The sequence below is a fragment of the Jaculus jaculus genome, chromosome 13 (assembly GCF_020740685.1).
Source record: "Jaculus jaculus isolate mJacJac1 chromosome 13, mJacJac1.mat.Y.cur, whole genome shotgun sequence".
Taxonomy (NCBI): Eukaryota; Metazoa; Chordata; class Mammalia; order Rodentia; family Dipodidae; genus Jaculus; species Jaculus jaculus.
Genome location: NC_059114.1, coordinates 10,393,847 through 10,416,552, shown reverse-complemented (window position 1 = coordinate 10,416,552; position 22,706 = coordinate 10,393,847). Strand labels below are relative to the sequence as shown.

The 22,706-nt window shown below is 47.0% G+C and overlaps 1 protein-coding gene across 1 annotated transcript in view; it reads left to right on the top strand.

Moving 5' to 3' along the window:
• The window catches only part of Sf3a1 (splicing factor 3a subunit 1), a 28,599-nt gene extending 8,225 nt beyond the window's left edge, over positions 1-20,374 (top strand). Inside the window, exons 3-16 of the mRNA XM_004664062.3 lie at positions 4,507-4,714; positions 5,696-5,953; positions 9,404-9,478; positions 11,142-11,292; positions 11,590-11,783; positions 12,608-12,725; positions 12,953-13,138; positions 14,097-14,218; positions 14,333-14,578; positions 15,130-15,337; positions 15,958-16,112; positions 18,736-18,837; positions 18,945-19,016; positions 19,844-20,374. Of these exons, the coding sequence (XP_004664119.1) occupies positions 4,507-4,714; positions 5,696-5,953; positions 9,404-9,478; positions 11,142-11,292; positions 11,590-11,783; positions 12,608-12,725; positions 12,953-13,138; positions 14,097-14,218; positions 14,333-14,578; positions 15,130-15,337; positions 15,958-16,112; positions 18,736-18,837; positions 18,945-19,016; positions 19,844-19,945 (2,197 nt within the window). The 3' untranslated portion in view covers positions 19,946-20,374. The remainder of the gene's footprint in view (positions 1-4,506; positions 4,715-5,695; positions 5,954-9,403; positions 9,479-11,141; positions 11,293-11,589; positions 11,784-12,607; positions 12,726-12,952; positions 13,139-14,096; positions 14,219-14,332; positions 14,579-15,129; positions 15,338-15,957; positions 16,113-18,735; positions 18,838-18,944; positions 19,017-19,843) is intronic.
• The last annotated feature ends 2,332 nt before the right edge of the window (positions 20,375-22,706 follow it).

Sequence of the window (22,706 nt, the reverse complement as noted above, 5' to 3'; positions counted from 1 at the left end):
TGGGCGCACCAAGGCTTCTAGCCACTGCGAAAGAACTCCAGATGCATGTGCCCTCTTGTGCATCTTACTAACATGGGTCCTGGGGAATCGAACCAGGTCCTTTGGCTTTGCAGGCAAACATCTTAACTGCTGAGCCATCCCTCCATCCTGTGACTCGTTTTTTGCTTGTTTGTATTTTTCAAGGCATGGTTTTACTTTAGTCCAAGCTGACCTGCACCTCACTCTGTAGCTCCAAGCTGGCTTGATAGGCATCCTGTTTTAGATCATTCTCATACTAACAGAGAAACTGTCCTGGCTCTTTTCCCTTCCACACTAAGTTGCAATCCTTTTACCATAATACTCCATGATCTCCCTCATGCTGCATTCTCTCATTGAAAGGATACATCGTGTGTCCAGGCAGTGGACTGGCCTTGACTTAGATGTCTCCTGTGTATTTTCCATTGAGATTGTTTTCACTTGGCCAGTGAAGCTGCAAGGGGTCAGCATTTCCCTTTCACATTGTCTCATAAGAAAATCTTGTGTGACTCATTATTGACTGAGCATTTTTAAAAAGATTTCTAGTCTGGGCTTGATGGCACACACCTTTAGACCCACCACTAGGGAGACAGAGGTAGGAGGATTCTGGAAGTTCAAGGCCAGTCTGAGACTACATAGTGAATTCCAGGTCAGCCTGAGCTAGAGCGAGACCCTACCTTGAAACCCCCCCCCCCAAAAAAATAAGTAAATAAAAAATGCAGGGGCTAGTGAGGTGGCTCAGTGGTTAAAGGCACTTGTTTGCAAAGCCTGCCACCTCAGGTTTAGTTGCCCAACATCCACATAAAGCCAGATGCAGAGCTACTGGAATTCATTTGCAGCAAGAAACCCTGACATACACAAACACACACGGGGCAAATGTATAATTTAAAAAATATATATATATATATATATTTATATATTATATATTATATGTACACACACATATTGCTGGGTATGAATCCCACCATTGGGAAAGTTGGGGCAAGAAGATTGGAAGTGTGAGACCAGCTAGCTACATGGTGTAAAACAAACATGGGTTTATAGCTTAGTGGCAGAGTGCTTGGCTCTATCCCTAACACTGCAAATATATATATATATATATATATATATATAAATTCTACTGTTTTTGTTGTTGTTGAGTTTTTCGAGGTAGAGTCTCCCTCTACCAGGCTGACCTGGAATTCATGATGTAGTCTCAGGGTGGCCTCAAATTCACAGTGATCCTCCCACTGCCTCCCGAGTGCTGGGATTAAAGATGTGCAGCACATACCTGCTCTCCACATAAGTTTTCAGCCATGGTGATCACTTCTGCAAGCATTCTAAAATCTGAGCTCACTTTTGCATACGGTGAAGGGACAGGCCAAGGTCCCACTCTGGGAGAAAGCCAGCATTCAGGTGTCTGCTTTGCCTCTGCCAGGCCATACATATTGTGGAGCAAGCAACAGTTACCTACAGCCAAGTCTAATTATCCAAAAGGAGTTTTTTGTTGTTTTCTCCTCTGTCTTGGTCTTCCTAGTCCCTGCATTTTCCCTTCAAAAAACTAATTTGGAAATCCCTTAAAAAGTCCCACCAGCTGGACTGAATCAGAATCATGTCATTTTCTGCTGAAATCTATTCTTTGTCTTGGAAGCGCTCTAAAATTAACAGTAAGCCAATGTGAGCAACAGAATCACTTGGAATGCGTGTGCCTGTATTCTCATTGTTGTATCTTCCCAGTTGTTTGCAGATTCGTTGAGGTTATAACTCTTAGGGGGTAGCAATGCCAGAGACAGCCAAAGCCTCCTTTTCCAGCAGCCATCTGCCATGGGCAAATGGTGACCTGGTTTAACAGTATCAGAGTCTGTATTTATCCTCCTCCTTGTGTGTGGTTGGCATTATTTAGGGAGGTGGAAAAATGCTTCTTCCCAAAGCATGAGGAACCAGTTAAGACAAATGCATGGTCAAATTGAGACCTCATGGTGTTAGTCACGCTACAGGGTGTGACCAGAACTTGCTAGGGGCCAGCCCTCCTTGCGCAGTCTGTTCCACGGCTAGCACAGATTGTTGTGGTGGCTAAGCTGCAGCACAAAGTTGCCTGCATTTTGTCTGCTGCTCTGTGAAACTGATAGGGCTAGGGATGCAAAAGTACAAGAGTTGAGTGATCTGGCTGGCGCCAGCCGCTGGAGCCACGCCTTGGTGTGGTCAGCATGCCTCTTGAGTACAGGGTTCTGAGCAGAGCGGAGGAAGCCCCACAAAAGCCTTTCCGAGTACCAGTCACAAATGTTTTTGGAACTTTCTGATTCATTTGCTATGTGGCTCAAAGACATGAGCATCTCCTTAACTAATTTGGTCTTCTTAATAATATTTCAAGGTACAGAGAGAAGGGATATTAGCTATATTTTGAAATCAAAGCAAGTAAGTACTTTGGTTCTTGTGCTAAGTCAGAATAAGTAGTAAAGATGAAACTTGAATGTGTTTTAAGGTTTGTGTACTTTCTGGATGTCACAAGGTGTTATATGTAAGTATAGCTCCTCAAGCTGAGTATCCCAACATGTAGCAGGTGGAGGCAGGATGATAATGAGTTCAAGGCCATCCTCAGCCACATAAGAAATTTGAGACCAGCCCGGACTACTTAAGAAAACGAAAGGAAAATGTGACACCTTATATTACTACTATTGGAACTCTAAAAGTCAGGATTCCCTAAACATGGTAACTAGGACATGTTTGCATTATTGAGAGGTTTTAAAACATGAAAGTTGGGAATATGGGTTTATCTGCAGATCCATTCCAGGTAGAATGCTGATAGACACCCTCGTACCCCAGCCTGTCTTACCATACCCTTGTCATCAGAATGTGCCTTACACAGCTTTATAGATCTGGATCCTTACAAAACAGTGTTTCCTAGGTAGTAGTTGATAATTTTATTTATTTATTTTGGGGGGAGGGGTTGAGGTAGGGTCTCAAGCTGACCTGGAATTAACTATGTAATCTCAGGGTGGCCTTGAACTCACAGCCATCCTCCTTCCTACCTCTGCCTCCCAAGTGCTGGCATTAAAGGCATGCATGAGGGAAGGTGTCACTGTAGCCCTGGCTGATCTGGAATTCTCCTTGTAGCCCAAGTTTGGCATTGAGCTCACAGCAATAGATCCTCCTACTTCAGCTTTCTGAGTGACTGGATTATAGATGAGCCATCATACCCAATTGCTAGGCAGTACTTGAACAAGACATTAAATGAAGTCCTCTGTATTTTCTTCCTTTTTTTTTTTTTTTGTTTTTTTGTTTTCATTACCCAGAGGGCAAAGTCTCAATGTGGTCCTAGCGTATCTTTAACATTTCTCCAGCACTTACTAATCCCCTTTAGTTAAAAGAACTAGCTTGTCTCAGCAAACTTTAGGCGTAGCTTGGATAGTATCGCTTTGCTGTCTTCACTGGTAATGCCTTTTGTTAGTGAAGGCATACTGGTTTTTATTTGGAATAGTGGTAATATGCACCCCTTGTTTTTGAACCCACCCATAAAAGCTGCACATAACTAGGTTACATTTGCAAATCTGGTCCCACAGGGGTTAAGAGACCTGAGAACTGTCAGAGCCAGGGTCCTTCAAGCTCCAGAATCAGTACAAAGAGATCCCAAGCAGAAGTATTAGGGAGCAGGACACCAGGCATTCCACTCTAGTCACTGTAGGTGAGCCAGTGAGGTGTGTTGACAAGGGCACATACACATGCATATACACACAAGCCAGAAAAGAAAAAAAGAGAAGAAAAGAAAAAGCCAGGTATAGTGGTATACACCTTTAATCCAAGCACTTAGGAGGCTGAGGTGAAGGGATCTCTGTGAGTTTTAGGCCAGCCTGTGACTACATAGTGAATTCCAGGTCAGCCTGAGCTACAGCGAGATCCTACCTCAAAAAGCCAAAAAAAAAAAAAAAAAAAAAAACAGGGCATGGTTGCACACGCCTTTAACCCCAGCACTCAGGAGGCAGAGGTAGAAGGATTGCTGTAAGTTCAAGGCCATCCTGAGACATAGTAGAGTGAATTCCAGGTCAGCCTGAGCTACAGTGAAACCCTACCTTAAAAAACTAAAAATAAAGCCAGGCATGGTGGCACACACATTTAATCCCAGCACTCAGAAGGCAGAGGTAGGAGGACTACTGTGAGTTCTATGCTGGCCTTAGACTACTTAGTGAATGCCATGTCAACCTGGGCCAGAGTGAGACCCCACCTCAAAAATAAATAAATAATAATTAAAAAAATCTGCAGTCCAGCTGGTTGTGGATATTGCAGAATTGGCAGTGAAGCTAAAGAATGTCAGATGTCAGGGAGGCCCTGTAGCAGGTAGAGGCAGCCTGGACCAGGTCCCCTGAAGCAGTTGGCACTGTTCCCTGGAAACTGGAGGAACTCTGCTGGTTTGAGTAGTGGAAGAATGCAAAGGAGAAGGCTGCAATGGGTGTGGGTTTGAATCTAAGTAGTCACAAAGGTTGTGGTGTTAATTCTTCTGTTTTGTGTTCTTTCCAGAAATGGACCTGAATTTGAAGCTAGGATACGTCAGAATGAGATCAACAACCCCAAGTTCAACTTCCTGAATCCCAATGACCCTTACCATGCCTACTACCGCCACAAGGTCAGCGAATTCAAGGAGGGGAAGGCTCAAGAACCCTCAGCCGCCATCCCCAAGGTCATGCAGCAACAGCAGCAAGCTACCCAACAGCAGCTGCCCCAGAAGGTTTGGAGCACAGCCCCTCTTCCCAGACTTAGGAGGCAAGAGCAGGGAGGGGGTTTCATAATTAACTCTGCTGTCCATACCTCATCACCACCCAGGAGCAGAAATAAAGCTGCTGTCCCCATCTTTCAAAGGCACACACTCAATGCTTTAGGAGTTTTGGCTCACTGACTCCTCGGGCTCTGCATGAGGAGGCTTGGCAGAATGACTGCTTTACAAATGGTGAAACTAAGACCTGGTCAAGTGTGGCTGATCCAAGACTTTGACCATGGCATGAGGACTAGGACTGTGGAGTGTGGACAACTTCGCTGGCTGAGCTGAAGATGAACTGGCCTGAAGTTCCACTTAATGCTATCCCTTCTCTTCTCTTTGGGACTGCCTGAATTCTAACATCTTCCCTGTGCTGGGCTTAGCACCAGGGACTATTAGGAATGTCAGTGAAGCCAGAAAGCCAGTATGTTTTGTCTTCTATGTAGCCCTGGCTTGTCTTTTGTTTTCACTTTGGTGGCATAGGTAGCCCCTTATTTTGCAATGGGAAATAAAGGTTGAAGTTATATTTGAAGACCTTACATTGCAATTTGCAGCTCAGAGGGCCTCAGGCTACCTTAAATTTGTTCATCTGTAAAAAGGCTTGATAGCACCTGCTCTGTCCATGCACGGTATGGTAGCTTTATTTCACACATGTGGGCATCTCCACCCCCCCTCAGGTGAAATTTTAAAAGGCAGGTTCCTGTCAGGTCTTTTGGCACTCAGTTTAGACCTTTCAGGACAGTAGCAGAAAGACAGATGGGTGAGGTTCTCAGTTGAAACCAGTCAGGGAGTTGAGGTACCACTTGGGTGAGAAATTGGTGCTTTTATGGGCTAGGATTCTCAAAGCAGGTACCAGTAGTGCCCACAACTGACGGAACATAGAGGTTCATAGCCTTCCTGTGGGGAAACTAGTCCACCCCTTGCACCTCTTACCTCACACCCTCTGTGTCCTAGGTCCAAGCCCAGGTGATCCAAGAGACTATTGTGCCCAAAGAGCCCCCTCCTGAGTTTGAGTTCATCGCGGACCCTCCCTCCATCTCAGCCTTTGACTTGGATGTGGTGAAGCTGACAGCTCAGTTTGTGGCCAGGAATGGGCGCCAGTTTCTGACACAGCTAATGCAGAAGGAGCAACGCAACTATCAGTTTGACTTCCTCCGTCCGCAGCACAGCCTCTTCAACTACTTCACAAAGTTGGTGGAGCAGTATACCAAGGTGCTGGGCAGGGCCTGGGGTGGGCCCTGGGAGGATAGATTCTCACCACTGGGAGCACTGTGTCCACTCAATCTGTAAGGACACCATCTGCCCTGTGGAGCCTCTGGACAAATGTTAGGAATCCCAATGTAATAATGTAAATTCTTTTTTTTTTTTTTTTCTCCTTGAGGTAGGGTCTCACTCTAGCCCAGGCTGACCTGGAATTCACTCTGTATTCTCAGGGTAGCCTCGAACTCACAGCAATCCTCCTGCTCTGCCTCCCGAGTGCTGGGATTAAAGGCGTGTGCCAGGCCCATGCCCAGTGTAAATTCTTGGTCATTTTTTTCTGATCATTTTTTAAATTGTGTGTGCCATGTTGCAATGTCAGAGGACAACCTCGGGATATTTCAACCTGCTCCTTCCACCCTCTTTTGAGATAGGACTTCTCTTGTTTTGCTGTGGCTACTTGAAGCTTCCGGGTTCTCCTGGCTCCACTTCTCATCACTGTAGCATGTTGGAATTACAGACACATCCACCACTTTGCATCCCACATGGGTGCTATGGAGAATTGAACGGCAGACTTGCAAGCTAGTACCTTTAATCACTGAGCCATCTTCCCTGCTCCAAAATCTTGGTTTCTATTTTAGTTATTTCTTTAAATGTAATACAGACCTTTTAAGGGCTGGCTACAGTGGCGTACACATTTAATGTTAGCACTCAAGAGGCAGAGATAGGAAGATCGCTATGAGCTCAAGGCCAGCCTGGAACTACAGAGTGAATTCCAGGTCAGTCTGTGCTAGAGTGAGACCTTACCTTGAAAAAACAAACACAAAAAAAGAGAATACAGACCTTGCTCCTAAAGAGCACTCGAGCATGTTTTTCAGCTGGTATCAGGTGATTGCCTGCTGTGTTACATGACATGGCCAAGTAGCACCAACTGCTTGACTAAAACCTTTGTTGTTTTTTACCCTATAAAGTAACTTAAATTAGAAATATTATTAAGTAGGTATTTGGAAGTGCTTATTAATAAGTTAGTATAAACTAACATTGAGAATATACACATGCAACATCTTCCCTTGTAGTCCCCGGCAATGTGTAAGGTCGCCATTATTCTCACTACAGAGAAGTTAACTGAGCCAATGTTGTGTGCCAGGAGATTATAGAGAGAGGACTGGAAATCTGGCATTTTTACTATAGCCTGTCAGATCTTAATTACCAGGTTGCCCTGTTGCAGTCAAGAATCTGGGCCTGGCAAGCCAGACAGGTGGCACATGCATTTAATTTCAGTACTCAGAGGCTGAGACAGGAAGGTCACTTAGTTTGAGATCAGCCTGGGCTGCAGAGTGAGACTGGCTAAAAACAAAGTATAATATAAAATACCAAAGCAATGACAAAGAAAGAAACCGGACCTGGTAGTCTGGTATTTAATCAGACAGGGCTAGAGAGATGGCTCAGCAGTTCAGGTACTTGCTTGTGAAACCTAAAGGCCTAGGTTCCACTCCCCAGAACCCATGTAAGCAGATGTACCTGGTAGCACATGCATCTGAAGTTAGTTTCCATTGGCTAAAGATCCTGGCGTGTCCATATTCTCCTTCCCCATAAATAAATAAATAATTTTTTTTTTTTTTAGAGCAGATAGGTGAGTATGGTGGCTCATGTCTTTAATCTCAGGCCTTAGATAGGTTGAGGAATGAAGATTGCTAAGACTTTGGAGGGAAGCCTGGTCTATAATGTGAGAGACCTTGTCTTCACTACACCTCTAGCCAACAAAATCTAAAATAACTAATTTATGAGCTAGGGAAATGGCTCAGTGGGTAAAGCACTTGCTGTACAAGCATGGGGGCCTGCATTGAGTTCAGACCCCTGTCACCTGCATGAAATGCCAGGCGTGGCGACATTCCTTTGTAATCCCAGTGTTGGGGAGTTGGGAACAGGCAGATCCCTAGGGCTCGCTGGCTAGTTATAGTGTAATTGGTGAGCTCTAGGCTCAGTAAGAGACTGTCTTAAAAAGATAAGTAGAGGGCTGGAGAGATGGCTTAGCGGTTAAGCGCTTGCCTGTGAAGCCTAAGGATCCCGGTTCGAGGCTCGGTTCCCCAGGTCCCACGTTAGCCAGATGCACAAGGGGGCGCACGCATCTGGAGTTCGTTTGCAGAGGCTGGAAGCCCTGGCACGCCCATTCTCTCTTTCTCCCTCTATCTGTCTTTCTCTGTCTGTCGCTCTCAAATAAATAAATAAAAAATTTAAAAAAGAAAAGAAAAACTAAAAAATAATAAAATAAAAAAAAAGATAAGGTAGAGAGCTAGAGAGATGGCTTAGTGGTTAAGACACTTGGCCTGCAAAGCCAAAGAACCCAGGGTCGATTACCCAGGGCCCACGTAAGCCAGATGCACAAGGTGGCACATGTGTCTGGAGTTTGTTGCAATAGCTAGAGGTCTGGCATACTCATTCTCTTCCCCCCATAAATTAATAAATAAATAAAATTTAAAAATAAGGTGGAAAGCAAAAGACACCTGATCACACATGTCACACTTGAATACACATGCAAAGTCATAATATAAAGTACGCTGGGCGTGGTGCCTTATGCCTTTAATCTCAGCACTTGGGAGGCAGAGGTAGGAGGATTACCATGAATTTGAGGCCACCCTGAGACTACATAGTGAATTTCAGGTCAGCCTGGACTATAGTGAAACCCTACCCCCCAAAACCAAAACTAAAATAAAATCAAAAGGCCAGGCAAGGTGGTGCACGCCTTTAATCCCAACACTCAGGAGGCAAAGTAGGAGGATAACCATGAGTTTGAGGCCATCCTGAGACTACAGAGTGAGTTCCAGGTCAGCCTGGGCTAGAGTGAGACCCTACCTCAAAAAAAACAAAAATAATAATAATAATAATAATAATAGTAAAATTAAAAGGCAAGGAAATGGAACTGGAGAGATGGCTCAGTGGTTAAGGCACTTGTTTGCAAAGCTTTATGGTTTGGGTTCAATTCCCTAGTATCCACTAAGGCCAGTTGCACAAAGTGGCTCATGCATCTGGAATTTGTTTACAGCAGTAAGAGGCCCTGGTGTGCCCATTCTTTCTCCATCCCCCTCTCTCTGCTTACAAATATTCTTTTTTAAAGATAAGGGATACAGATATAGAGAGGCAGAGGGTGGAGGGTAAGGCTGCAGTCATGAGTTGGACGTAAGAGAGGCCTTAGCAGCACTTTCAAAATGATAGATCAGTGTCACCTGAGCAGCCATAACATACTGGCCATCTTCTGGGTGACCTGTCAGCACTTTGCATACTTTTCTGCAAGTACTGGAAACAGTCTTCTAAAGTTGATGGTGTCCACTCTTAAGTGGTTGTGTCACCATCTGTAGAAGGGTACCCAACGTCCCACAGCCAAGTGGAGCTGGGATCGTCCCATCTTCTGTAACACACCCAACAAGGCTGCCTCTTTGCCTCATGATGTGACTCTTCCTGTTTCAGATCTTAATTCCACCTAAAGGTTTATTTGGGAAGCTCAAGAAAGAGGCTGAAAATCCTCGAGAAGTTTTGGACCAGGTAAATGGAATAGGATTTCTTGTAACCACTTATTGAAGGAACAGGTTCTACTGGGTAGGATTTGTTAAGTGTTTGCAAACTCTCCAAGGTAATACAGGTTGACCTCCCTAGTCCAAAATTCAAAATATTCCAAAGGCTTCAACTTGCTAGATGTAATAGCTCACTCCTATGATCCCAGCACTTAGGAGACGAAGGTAAGAGGAGCTCTTTAATTAAAAAAAAATTATAGATTGAGCTATAAAATGAGTTCCAGGTCAGCCTGTGTTAGAGTAAGAGCCTTCCTCAAAAAATATCAAACAAGGGCTGGAAAGATGGGTTAGCAGTTAAGGCACTTGCCTATATAACCTAATAATGACCAGAGTTTGATTCCCCAGTACCCACGTAAATCCAGATGCACAAGGTGGCACGTGCATCTGGAGTTCCTTTGTAGGGGTTGGAGGCCTTGGCATGCCCATTCTGTCTGTTCTCTCTATCTCTGTGATTGCAAATAAATAAATATATATTTTTTTAAATAACAACCAAAAAAAAAAAACCTACATCAAACAATTAATAGAAGTTTCCAGGCATGGTGGTGCATACCTTTAACCCCACCACTCGGGAAGCAGAGATAAGAGGTTCATTGTGAGTTCAAGGCCACTTTGAGACTGCATAATAAATCCCAGGTTAGCTTGGGCTAGAGCAAGACCCTACCTACGAAAACAAAAACGGGCTGGAGAATTGGCTTAGAAATTAAGACGCTTGCCTGCAAAGCCAAAGGACCCAGGAAGAAAGAAAAAGAAAAGAAACTTTTTGGACATACCTACATGATACCACAAGAGGAAATTCCATACTTGACCTCATATGATTGGTCACATGGTATACTAAAAATGTATAAAGTCACCTTCAGACTATGCATGTGAAGTATAAATGTATTTTCTTTTTAGACTTTGCTCCTGTACCCATGGTTATATATATGCAAAGATTCTAAAATTAAAAATATTTGTAGCCTTCAAGTACATCAGGTAATTATAGTAGTCCCCATGTACCACATTTGGTTCAGGTTGGTGAGGAGAAAGGCCGCCTCATGGCTACCAAGGCCAAGAGAACTTGGATGTCCCATAATGAATGCTACTTTCAGTTTTGCTCTCAGCTTGAGCACTTCTCTTTTTTTTCTAAACTTTAGGCAGAAGACCACCTCCCCAGCAGGTCTTCTGCTGATAGATGACTTTTTGTTTTGTTTTTTGGTTTTTCGAGGTAGCATCTTACTCTATCTCACCCTGACCTGGAATTCACTATGTAGTCTCTGGGTGGCCTTGAACTCATGGCAATCCTCCTACCTCTGCCTCTCAAGTGCTGGGTTAAAGGTGTGCGCCACCACGCCTGGCTGATGACTTTTGGAGTCTCCAGATAATCAGAATCAAGCAGGACTATTGATGCTGGCAGATTGGGCGGCTGTGTGAAAGCTTCTGTTTCTCAGGCCACTTCTTTTGAAGATACTAGGTTTTCCTGCAGACCTCCTCGAGAAGGTTGGGCTACTGGGAGCACAGAGCCCTGTGCCAACTGCAGTAGGACATTGGAAGCTCCCCTTGTAGGCAGAGCAGCGTCCTTGTATGGGGGTGATGCTGGCTTTGGGGACTGCCCTGAAGCTTCCCTGAGAATACTCTGCTGTTTCCCATCCCCACAGGTGTGTTACCGAGTAGAGTGGGCCAAGTTCCAAGAGCGGGAGAGAAAGAAAGAAGAGGAGGAGAAAGAGAAGGAGCGTGTGGCCTATGCTCAGATTGATTGGCATGATTTTGTGGTTGTGGAGACAGTGGACTTTCAGCCCAATGAACAAGGTAAGTCTAGGAGGAGAGGGGAGCCAGGAGCCCCGAGCGATCTCTAGACCTCATGCAGGTGTTTTCAGGGCGCAGAGGATCTTACTTGTTTCCCACTGTCCCATAAGACTTTTTATTTCTACCACTTTGCCCAGATTAAATGCAATTCAGCAACTGGTTACTATGTCTGACCCTGGTGGCTTCTACAGATAGTTAAACAATTCCCCAGCCCCCAGAGATCTCACAGACAGGGCAAGGAATGCTTCTGGCTGGCTCGACTCTGCCAGAACAATTTTGACTCTGGCTTGCCTCTTCCAGGAAACTTCCCTCCCCCGACCACTCCGGAAGAGCTAGGAGCCCGTATCCTCATTCAGGAGCGCTATGAGAAGTTTGGGGAAAGTGAAGAGGTGGAAATGGAGGTCGAGTCTGATGAGGAAGATGAGAAACAGGAGAAAACCGAGGAGCCTCCTTCACAGCTGGATCAGGACACCCAAGTGCAGGACATGGATGAGGTAAGCTCCCAGGGGCCTGAGGACTGTCCTTTCCTCTGGAGCCCATGAGGACGAGTGATGATCTCTGTTGAGTCCAAAGTCCAGTTCCTTGTGTGCCTCAAAACGACAGTGTGCGCCTCAGACAAGGGCAGACTGAGTGCCCCTCTCCAAGCACGGTCAGCACAGCCCTTCTCTCCAGCTCCAGCAACAAAGAGTGATTCACAAACAAGGATCTAAACGCTTTGCCAGCCTTGTTCTTTGGCCTTCCCTTTGGCTCATAGGCCCTGGTGCCAACCACCCCCTTATGGCTTTCATGCTCTTTGGCCCAAAGCAGTTCCCAAAGCTTTTCTAAATGTAGCCTACACATCCTTTCAGACATCCCTACCCCCTTCTAACCTGGCCTTCCAAGTAGGCACAGAGTCTCCAGAGCCAAGTTGCTCTCCCCCCTCAGAAAGAATTTGTGTGCAGTCTGAGAAGAAAGGGCCTCTGTGTTTGTGGGAATTGACTTTTTCTTTCCCTCCCAGCATTGCTGCAGGAGCAGTACCATTGAGTGCTGACTCGCCTACCCCTATCCCTCCCCTGCATGTTAAGGGCCCGTGGCCTCTTGGGACTGCCTGGTGCCAGCTGCTGGAAATGCCTGGGAGGAGTGTTAACACCCTGGCCTCTGACGCTCCCATTCATGCTGTGAGGAAGCAGCTTGGCCAGCTGCCGGCTGGCCTGGGCTGCCCCAGGAGGCTTAGCACATGGATGCTGGCTGGCAGGCTCCTTACTGCCCTGAGAGGTGCCAGGGCTCAGCTGCAGGGAATTATCCTCACCCTCTTTCTGACTCCTGCTTTGCTTCCCAGGGCTCAGATGATGAAGAGGAAGGGCAGAAAGTGCCCCCACCTCCAGAGACGCCCATGCCTCCACCTCTGCCCCCAACTCCAGACCAAGTCATTGTCCGAAAGGACTATGATCCCAAAGGTAGGGCCTGCCTCCCAGCCCTTGCACTGCCCCTGAGGGTCATGAGTGGTCTTATATGTTACTCAAACTGGGCTGTTTCAGGAGGTCTTGAGGTGACCCCGTGTTGTGGTGGGGATGGTTCCTGACAGAAGGGTGCCACCAAATGGATATGTCTTCAGTGGGTGATGCCTGAATGAACTACTCAATCTCATTTAGTATTCTCACTTGGATATCTTGTTTTCTTTCAGCTTCCAAGCCCCTTCCTCCAGCCCCTGCTCCAGATGAATATCTTGTCTCCCCCATCACTGGGGAGAAGATCCCTGCCAGCAAAATGCAGGAGCACATGCGCATTGGGCTTCTCGACCCCCGCTGGCTGGAGCAGCGGGATCGCTCCATCCGGGAGAAGCAGAGTGATGATGAAGTTTATGCTCCAGGTGAGGTGGGGTTCCAACCCACAGGTTGCTTCACACAAACAGAAAACAACAGGCTTTTGAGAATAAGCACAGCCTGTGACCTTGTAAAAGAACTATTTTCCAAAAAGAGTCTTCCAAAAAAAAGTCTTCCAGAGGCTGGCACTGACAAAGATACCACATATCTGTAGATACCCACAGCAAGATCTGGCAATGACTGGGAGTAATGTTCCGTCCTTTGCTCACTTAGACTCTTGATTGGAGTACTCTTGCTCCAGGATGCGGCAGGCTTAGGGAGATAGCCACCGAGGGCAGGGACCTTGGCTGTCAGTCCTGACTGCTGCTTCCTCACCTATCCCCATCCTCACGGCTGCCATCTCTGGCCCACTGGTCTTTATCAGTCAAAGGTTAGACATACACTGGCTCTCTCTTTGTTTATTTGGTTTTTCAAGGTAGAGTCTTGCTGTAGCCCTGGCTGATCTGGAATTCACTATGTAGTCTCAGGCTGTCCTTGAACTCATGGCAATCCTCCTACTTCTGCCTCCTGAGTGCTGGGATTAAAGTTGTGCACCACCATACCCAGCTTTATACTGGCTTTTTTTAAAAAATTTTTATTTATTTATTTGACAGAGAAAAAGATGGGGAGAGAATGGGCATGCCAGGGCCTCTAGCCAGTGCAAATGAACTCCAGATGCATGCGCCCCCTTGTGCATCTGGCTAATGTGGGTCCTGGGGAATTGAACCTGGGTCCTTTGGCTTTGCAGGCAAGAGCCTTAACTGCTAAGCCATCCCTCCAGCCCTATACTGGCTTTCTTAAGTCTAGTACTGATCTGGTAGCTTTCCCCAGACTCAGGATAGAAGTGACATGTTGGGGCCCAGAATCAACTATGTATCATTGGCTTCACCTTGAATTCCAGAGAGCTGCTGCCTTGTTGGGAGGGCACCAGGTTTAACTTCCCCTCTCCTGTCCTGTTGCATATAGGTCTTGATATTGAGAGTAGCTTGAAGCAGTTGGCTGAGCGACGTACTGACATCTTTGGGGTAGAGGAAACAGCCATCGGTAAGAAGATCGGAGAGGAGGAAATCCAGAAGCCAGAGGAAAAGGTGTGATTTTAGTGGATCCTGAGAGCCCCAGGGTGACTTCCCTGCCTTCCATCTCCCACCTATGGGATCAGTTCCGAGAGCCCTGTCAAGCCATATCTTTGCTTTCCCTTGCAGGTGACCTGGGATGGGCACTCAGGCAGCATGGCGCGGACCCAGCAGGCTGCCCAGGCCAACATAACCCTCCAGGAGCAGATTGAGGCCATCCACAAGGCCAAAGGCCTGGTGCCAGAAGATGACACCAAGGAGAAGATTGGTCCCAGCAAACCTAATGAAATCCCCCAGCAGCCACCACCTCCATCTTCAGCCACCAACATCCCCAGCTCGGCACCACCCATCACCTCAGTTCCCCGGCCACCTGCAGTAAGCCAGCAGCCACCCTGTGACCAGTTTTTCTTAAAGCTTGGTTCTTGGGGTTGGGTGCTATTGTCTCAGAGGACTGTCTACTGTAGATCAGGGCCTGAGTGGTTGTGGGTCAAGTCAAGAGAGAACAGACCCTTGAAATGGAAGTGGAAACTTTTAGCCTGGTCTTCCACCTGCAAAGGAGGACTGGAGCACGAGGGAGCTGAGTGGCAAATACGGAACATAGGTTTGAGGCAGAGAAGTACTGTGAGCCTAACAGGGCTTTAAGAACTGCTGGCCAGTTCAGGGGGCTGAGTTAAAGTCAGACCCCTTAATGGGTCTGTCTGCCATGAGGAGCCAGTAGTGTCAGACTTACCAAGTCCCAGGTAAAGAGAGTGTCACCCTGCATATCGCTCTCAGCAGCAAGTTTCTGTCCTGTGAGGCTTCAGCTAGCAGAGTCCAAGCTATCTAACTGCTACCTATGCTCAGTGGCTAGTGCTAGACTAGTTGTATGCACCCTTGGAACCAAGCCTTGGCTTCCTGTGACCCCTGGGTCTCTTCCCCCTCCCCAGATGCCACCTCCAGTCCGTACTACAGTTGTATCTGCAGTACCTGTCATGCCTCGGCCACCAATGGCATCTGTGGTCCGACTGCCCCCAGGCTCAGTGATCGCTCCCATGCCACCCATCATCCATGCACCCAGGATCAACGTGGTACCCATGCCTCCTTCAGCACCTCCTATCATGGCGCCTCGCCCACCTCCCATGATTGTGCCAACAGGTCAGTTTCTGGTATTGTTTTTCCAAGCACTGTCCACAGAGTCACGTATAGTGTTAATGAAAGCTGTTCCATTTGGGTATCTAGCCTAGAAGAGAGCCCTGGCTTTGTGTGTGAAGATGCCCAAGCTGGGAACTGGGAGCCATAGCTCCTCGGGGAGACAGGAGGCTGATATGGGATGGCTTATGTCTTCACTTAGGGGCTAGGCCCTCGACAGGCTCCGAAACCTGACAGATGCCACCTGCCAGTCCATTCTCAGTATTGCTCTTCCTGTAATCCCATGCTTCCCAATCTGGGTAGTCTGTCTCCTGAGGCTCCTACCAGGGAACTTGCTGGTTGCCAGACTAAACAGTGAGTGGTACTTCACACTTCTATGGAGCAAAGCTTTTGCAATCTCACTTCTCAAAATCTCAAGCTGGGCATGGTGGTTCACACCTTTAATCCCAGCACTCTGGAGGATGGAGTAGGAAGATTGCCGTGAGATTGAGGCCTGCCAAGTTCCAAGTCAGCCTGAGCTAGAAAGAGACCCTACCTCAAAATGAAACACAATCTCGTGGGCCTGTATCCTGGGCCCTTGGGCTCCTTCCTCCTCCACTCAGTGGCTGCTGTTCCTTATCTTACAGCCTTTGTGCCGGCCCCACCTGTGGCTCCTGTCCCAGCTCCAGCCCCAATGCCCCCTGTTCACCCCCCGCCTCCCATGGAAGATGAGCCTCCCTCCAAGAAATTGAAGACAGAGGACAGCCTCATGCCTGAGGAAGAGTTCCTGCGCAGAAACAAGGTCTGTGGCTCAGAATGCTGCCTGTGCCGTTGGAGCATCTGGCAGGAGGGAGAGGGGTTGTCCACGTTCCTCACACAGTTTTGGCTCCCAGGGCCTAGGTCAGCCATTTGAAGAGTCTGAGCATATGTTAACTATGAAGTCCAACACCTCAGGGAACAGAAGGTTGTGGTGGCGGTGGTTCCCATGGTGTGGACCCTTACAGAAGAGGACTGCTTGGAGATCCACATGCTTAGACAAAATGACCTGAGTGTGACAGGAGCCCTAGACAATTAGAGGAAATCCTGGGTACTGGTGTTTATTTATTTATTTATTTATTTTTTTTTTTTTTTGGTTTTTCGAGTAGGGTCTCACTCTGGTCCAGGCTGACCTGGAATTAACTCTGTAGTCTCAGGGTGGCCTTGAACTCATGGCGATCCTCCTACCTCTGCCTCCCGAGTGCTAGGATTAAAGGCATGCGCCACCACGCCCGGCTATTTTTATTTTTTAATAATTTGAGAGAGAATGAGCATGCCAGGGCCTCCAGCTGCTGCAAACTCCAGGTGTATGCACCACCTCACACATCTGGCTTATGTGGGTCCTGGGGAATTGGACCTGAGTCCTTAGGCTTTGCAAGCAAACACTGTAACCACTAAGCCATATGTCCAGCTCATGGGTACTGTTTTAAATTCAGACTTTTCCCTCAGCTGTAGTCATTGGCAGGACTACCTGTTGGAGTAAGATTCTGTTGGTGTGCTAGAGTAAGGATCCCACCTTAGGACTGCAGGTCACTAGGAAGACTGATAGGCTTCAGTAAAGAGGCACAGTCACAGCCCCACTCCCCAGAAGATTTGACAAACTCTGTTTTGTTTCTAAGACTCATGCCTTTTATTTTTGGTTTTTCAAGGTAGGGTCTCTCTCTAGCCCAGGCTGACCTGGAATTCACTATGTAGTCTCACGCTGGCCTTGAACTCATAGTGATCCTCCTACCTCACCTCCCGAGTGCACCATGCTCAGCCAATCGGCTAATGATTACGTTTTCTTTTTTTCTTTCTTTCTTTCTTTTTTTTTTTATCATGCCTATTGATCACCTACTCAAGGTCCTAACTTCACAGACTCTTCACTTAGTTCTCAGCAACCTGGTTTACAGTCACGTGACATAGAGACCCAGGCCTTAGTCAGCTTTGGATCTGAGCTGGAAACCCAAGTCTTCTTACTTCACAGGCCACATTCTTTTCTGTATTGTTGCTTCTTGAGGGTTGCAGAACATTTTTACCTTCTACCTACTTCACCTTAGCTCCAGATTCACTGGGAGGGAAGGCAGGGGTCAATTTATAAAGAAGAGAAACAGGGCTGGCAGGATGGCTCAACGGTTAAGGTGCTTGTTTGGAAGGCCTGATGGCCCTGGATTCAATTCCCCAGTATTCACATAAAGCCAGATGTACAAAGTGGTGCTTGCATCTAGAGTTCCTTTGCAGCAACTGGAGGCCCTGGTGTGCCATTCTCTGTGTCTCTTCTATCTCTCTGTGCTTGCAAATAAATAAATAAGAATATTTCATAAAAAAGAGAGAGAGTGTGTGTGTAAAGCTCGGCGTGGTGGCACACATCTTTAATCTCAGCACTCAGTAGGCAGAAGTGGGAGGATCATCGCCATGAGTTCAAGGATACTCTGAGCCTTCATAGTGAATTCCAGGTCAGCCTGAGGTAGAGTGAGACCCTGTCTCAAGAAAGCAAAAGAGAGGGCTAGGGAGATGGCTTAGTGGTTAAGTTCCATGCCTGTGAAGCTTAAGGACCCAGGTTTGATTCTCCAGGTCCCACATAAGCCAGATGCACATGGTAGCACGTGCATCTGGAGTTCATTTGCAGTGACTAGAGGCCCTGGTGTGCCCATTCTCACTCTCACTCTTTCTCCAATAAAAAATAAATAAATAAATAAAATCTTTAATTAAAAAAGAGAGAGAAACAAAGCTGGGCATGGTAGTGTATGCCTATAATCTAAATATTCCAAAGGTGGAGGTAGGAAAACTGCCTCAAGTTCAAGGTCAGCCTGGGCTACATAATGAGACTCTTATCTTTAAAAGGGGAGGGGCAGGGCTAGAGAGATGGCTTAGCAGTTAAGCACTTGCCTGTGAAGCCTAAGGACCCTGGTTCAAAGCTCCATTCCCCAGGACCCATGTTAGCCAGATGCACAAGGGGTGCACATGTCTGGAGTTCATTTGCAGTGGCTAGAGGCCCTGGCGTGCCTATTCTGTCCCTCTCTTTCTCTCTATCTTTCTCTTGTTATGTGCTGCTTTTTGTCTGTCGCTCTCAAGTAAATAAATAAAAATAAAACAAAAACAAATTTTTTAAAAAGGGATAGCTGATGTAGAAAGGTTACCTTGAATTTGAGGCCAGTCTGGTCTACAGATTCAGTTCTAGGTCAGTCTGGGTGAAAGCAAAACCGTGCCTCAAAAACAATGATGATGATGATGATCATAATGATGATGATGATCATAATGATGATGATGATCATAACGATGATGATGGTGGTGGTGGTGGTGGTGGTGAAGAGGAGAAATGAAATCTTGTGACAGGGGTCCAGATGTGCAGAGTATACTTCGTGGTTGGTTTAGGTCCCCTCACTCATAATGTCCACTCTCATTTACAGGGTCCAGTGTCCATCAAAGTGCAGGTGCCCAACATGCAGGATAAGACGGAATGGAAGCTGAATGGACAGGTGCTGGTCTTCACCCTCCCGCTCACAGACCAGGTATGGGCTACCACCACCCACTTGTGCAGGTGCCAGGCGTCAAGGGACCAGGACACTTTCCAGGTGGCTTTAGCGAAGGAATGAATGACCTCTCCTTGGTTCCACAGGTCTCTGTCATCAAGGTGAAGATTCATGAAGCCACAGGCATGCCTGCGGGGAAGCAGAAGCTGCAGTATGAGGTGAGTCAGTTCCGCCCCAGTTCTGCCCCTTCGGTCCCAACACCTCTGCCATCCTAGAAACTAATTCTCCTTTGGGAGTGCAGAACAAGGTGGAGAGAAACCTGGGGGTAGTAGCCATCTGGGTCCATCTTAGAAGTGATATGGGATAGCATCCTCTGACAGTACGGTCTAGCGTGGGGTCCAGAAAACTCTTTGCCTCTATGATCAGGAGCTGAAGGTCTAGAGCTTGGGTGTGCCCTGATGGTTCCTGACCCAGTGTGGGGTCAGCTCAGCCCAGATCTGTGTTGATGCAAGGGGTATCTGCCAGGTCTTATGTGGTTTTACATTCTTTTTTGGACTTGAGTGTATCCACACTTCAGGCCTCATTTCCTCTATAAAGTGAGGCTGATGGGCAGGTTTGGTGGTGCGCACCTTTAATCTCAGCACTTGGGAGGCAGAGGTAGAAGAATTGCTGTGAGTTCAAGGGCAGCCTGGAACTTCAGCATAAGTTCCAGGTCAGCTTGAGCTAATATGAGACCCTGTCTCACGGGGAAAAAAAAAGGATGATGGGGTGAGGTTATCACTAATGGTCTAGTGACATCAGGGTCAATCAGCCCTCCCTGGGTTTGGTTAGGGCCAGCATCTTGGGGAGATCAGCTTTGAGCCAAATGTTGACAAAGCATTCTGTTACTGCATCAGGTGGAAGGAAGGAAGGAAAATCATTGTAGAGGGAACTGGAGCCCTACAGTCTACTTCCCTCCTGCCTCCCCTAAGCGGCTGCTAGGTTCAGGGAGGTGCTTGTGGTCAGGGTCAGGTGCCTTACACTAAGGCATGCCTCTGTTTTCCAGGGTATCTTCATCAAGGATTCCAATTCACTGGCTTACTACAACATGGCCAATGGTGCTGTCATCCACCTGGCCCTCAAGGAGAGAGGTGGCAGGAAGAAATAGAGCGAGAAAACCTGTCCGGTCCCTGCTGTTGGGCCTCTCTTGTCGCCCGTGCTGCCATGTCCCGTCCCCCCGCTTTTAACTGTGATCTGAGAACTTTGCTGGGACCTCAAGCACTGCCTGTGTATTTTTCCCCTCTTAGTTTGGAAATTGACATTGTCCTTTTAAGGTTCCCCCCACCCCATCCGCAACTTAGCACTCCCCAACACTGTTAAGAGAAGCAAAGCTTTGTAAGCTGTTCTTTGGAATGTTTTTCTTAGGGTCTGGAATTTAAATCTTTCAGGCAGTCCAATAAGAAGTGGAAGCCCAGGAATATCCTACAGAATAACTTCACAGTGCCACGTGACACTTGGCGCATAGAATATGATTATTGTCATTGATTGTTTTGTATCTTGCTGTGGTCTGTAATAAACCTCTTGGATGCTCCTGAAAGCAGTGTAAAAAGACCTGTCTCTTGGCCAGCTGTGTCCACTTCACAGTGCTGTGTAGCTCCTGTGGTCTGAGAAGTCCTGGTGTTTGTATATAAATTTGTGTGGCAGTCATCATATCTTTGAGGTGTTAAGTGCTTCTTGTAAAAAAGTACTATATTGCCTTTAAAACATGGAGGCCCTCCAGAAGACCAAACATGTATTAAAATGAGTAGTACAGGATGCTTTCAGCATGCTGTGTCCCACTGACAAAAGACAGCTCGCGGGGTGGTAGTTTCCTGCGGGCTTGGGATCACCTAGTACAAGCAGATGTGATGAGTGTTCTGTAAGATACAGACCAGTAAGTAATTGTACCAAGGCCGTGCACTGTTGTCAGGACTTCATAAAGCCCACTTTACTACTTACTACTTTAAGTACTTTGTAAACTTTTTAATCCTAACGTGAATCTTCCTGGTTGACCCTGAGGAGCAAAGAAGGCAGGTCACATGCCCACAGTCACATGGTACAAAGATGAAAAGAATGTGTTCAAAACACTTGCCACAGTCTTAGCACCTGAGCAAGGACTAATTGCAGATTGTTTTTGGAACTGTGCTATCTCGAGGGGAGATAGGTGCTGCTACGGGTGTTCAGAGGAAGGGAGGTGAGAACTTGTTGATAGCTGTTGACTGGCTTTAAACCTGAAATAGACTTCCTGATGAGAATTAACACTTCTGAGAGCTCCCAGTACCTTTTAAAAAATAATTTATGTATGTGTGCATGAGCATGCCTGGCCCTCGTGCCTGTGCACATGAACTTCAAACATGTGTGCCACTTTATGTGTCATATCTTTTTTATTTATTTTTTTGAGAGAGAGAAGGAAGCAGAGAGAGGGAAAATGGGCACACCAGGGCCTTTCAGCTACTGTGAACGAACTCCAGACACTTGCGCCCCTTGTGCGCACGTACGACATTGTGTACTTATGCATCTGGCTGTATGGAACCTGGAGATTCGAACAGAAGTTCTTTAGCTTTGCAGGCAAACACTTTAACCGCTAAGCCATCTCTCTAGCCCATGTCTTATCTTCGTTTATTTTTTATTTATTTGAGAGCAACAGAGAGAGAGAATGGGCATGCCGGTGTCTCTAGCCACAGCAAACAAACTCCAGACGCGTGCACCCCCTTGTGTATCTGGCTAACGTGGGTCCTGGGGAATCCAGTCTCAAACAGGGCCCATAGGCTTCACAGGCAAGTGCTTAACCGCTAAGCCATCTCTCCAGCCCACCATGTCTTATCTTTATGTGGGTACTGGGAATCAAACCTAGGCTGGTGGGCTTTGCAAGCAAGTGTCTTTAACTGCTGAGCCATCTTCCTAGCACATTTGTTTGAGAGAGAAAGGCAGATGAGAGAGAGAATGGGCACACCAGGGCCTCTAGGCACTGCAAATAAACTCCAAATGCATGTGCCCACCATTTGCTTCTGGCTTCATGTGGGTACTGGGGAATCTAACCTTGGTCCTTAGGTTTTGCAGGTAAGCACTTTAACCGCTGAGACATCTCTCTAGCCCATTAGCACCTTTTTTGCAGTCCCTTCATTTGACTATCTGCCTCACATCCTTCCCAAGTCTCAGAGGTAAAACCACTCAAAACTGCCCAGCACTTTGCTCCATTGCAAACTGCTGGGTCCTCACATGTTTAACCTTATGTCATGGCATTTCCTACCCTGTATGACATTTGCCTCCTACCTAGTTGCTAGAAGTTTGCCCCAGGGGTCAATACCAAAGTTTGGCTTGATGAAGAGTACTTTCTGGGTTGGGGCCTAAAAGTGAGCTCACTACTAGGTACTTCTCCAGGAGCAGTGCAGAATCTTCCAGAATGCTACCTCAGCTCACTCCAAGAGAAAAGGGCATCCAGAGGCCTGAGAGAGCCTCACACCCAGGCTCTCCTTTCTGGTAACGGGGGCCGGGCATGGTGTCAGAACATACGCCTCTACAGACTGCCAGGCCCCACAGTGAGGCTATGACAAGAGGCCAGGAATGTTGGGCGTAACAGGCAAGTGAATGGGCCCTTTGAGCTGCACTCTCAAGTGAGCAGTTTCCCGGAGCTCCTGAATGAACATCTGTCCTGGTTTAGGCAGTTGCAGAAGGCTCATTGACCTCAAGGCCTTGTGACTGTCAGCAGCTACAGACCCAGTTTGTTTCCTGACATTACACTTCCTATTCAGAAGGTGGATAGGGTCTCTCTCTCTCTCTTTATTGATATACTTAGTATAGATACATCATTGATACCATCTTTTCCTTCATCCTGGGTTGTTTTTTTTTTTTTTTTTTTAGGGGTTGGGTTAAAGGTAGGATTTTGCTCC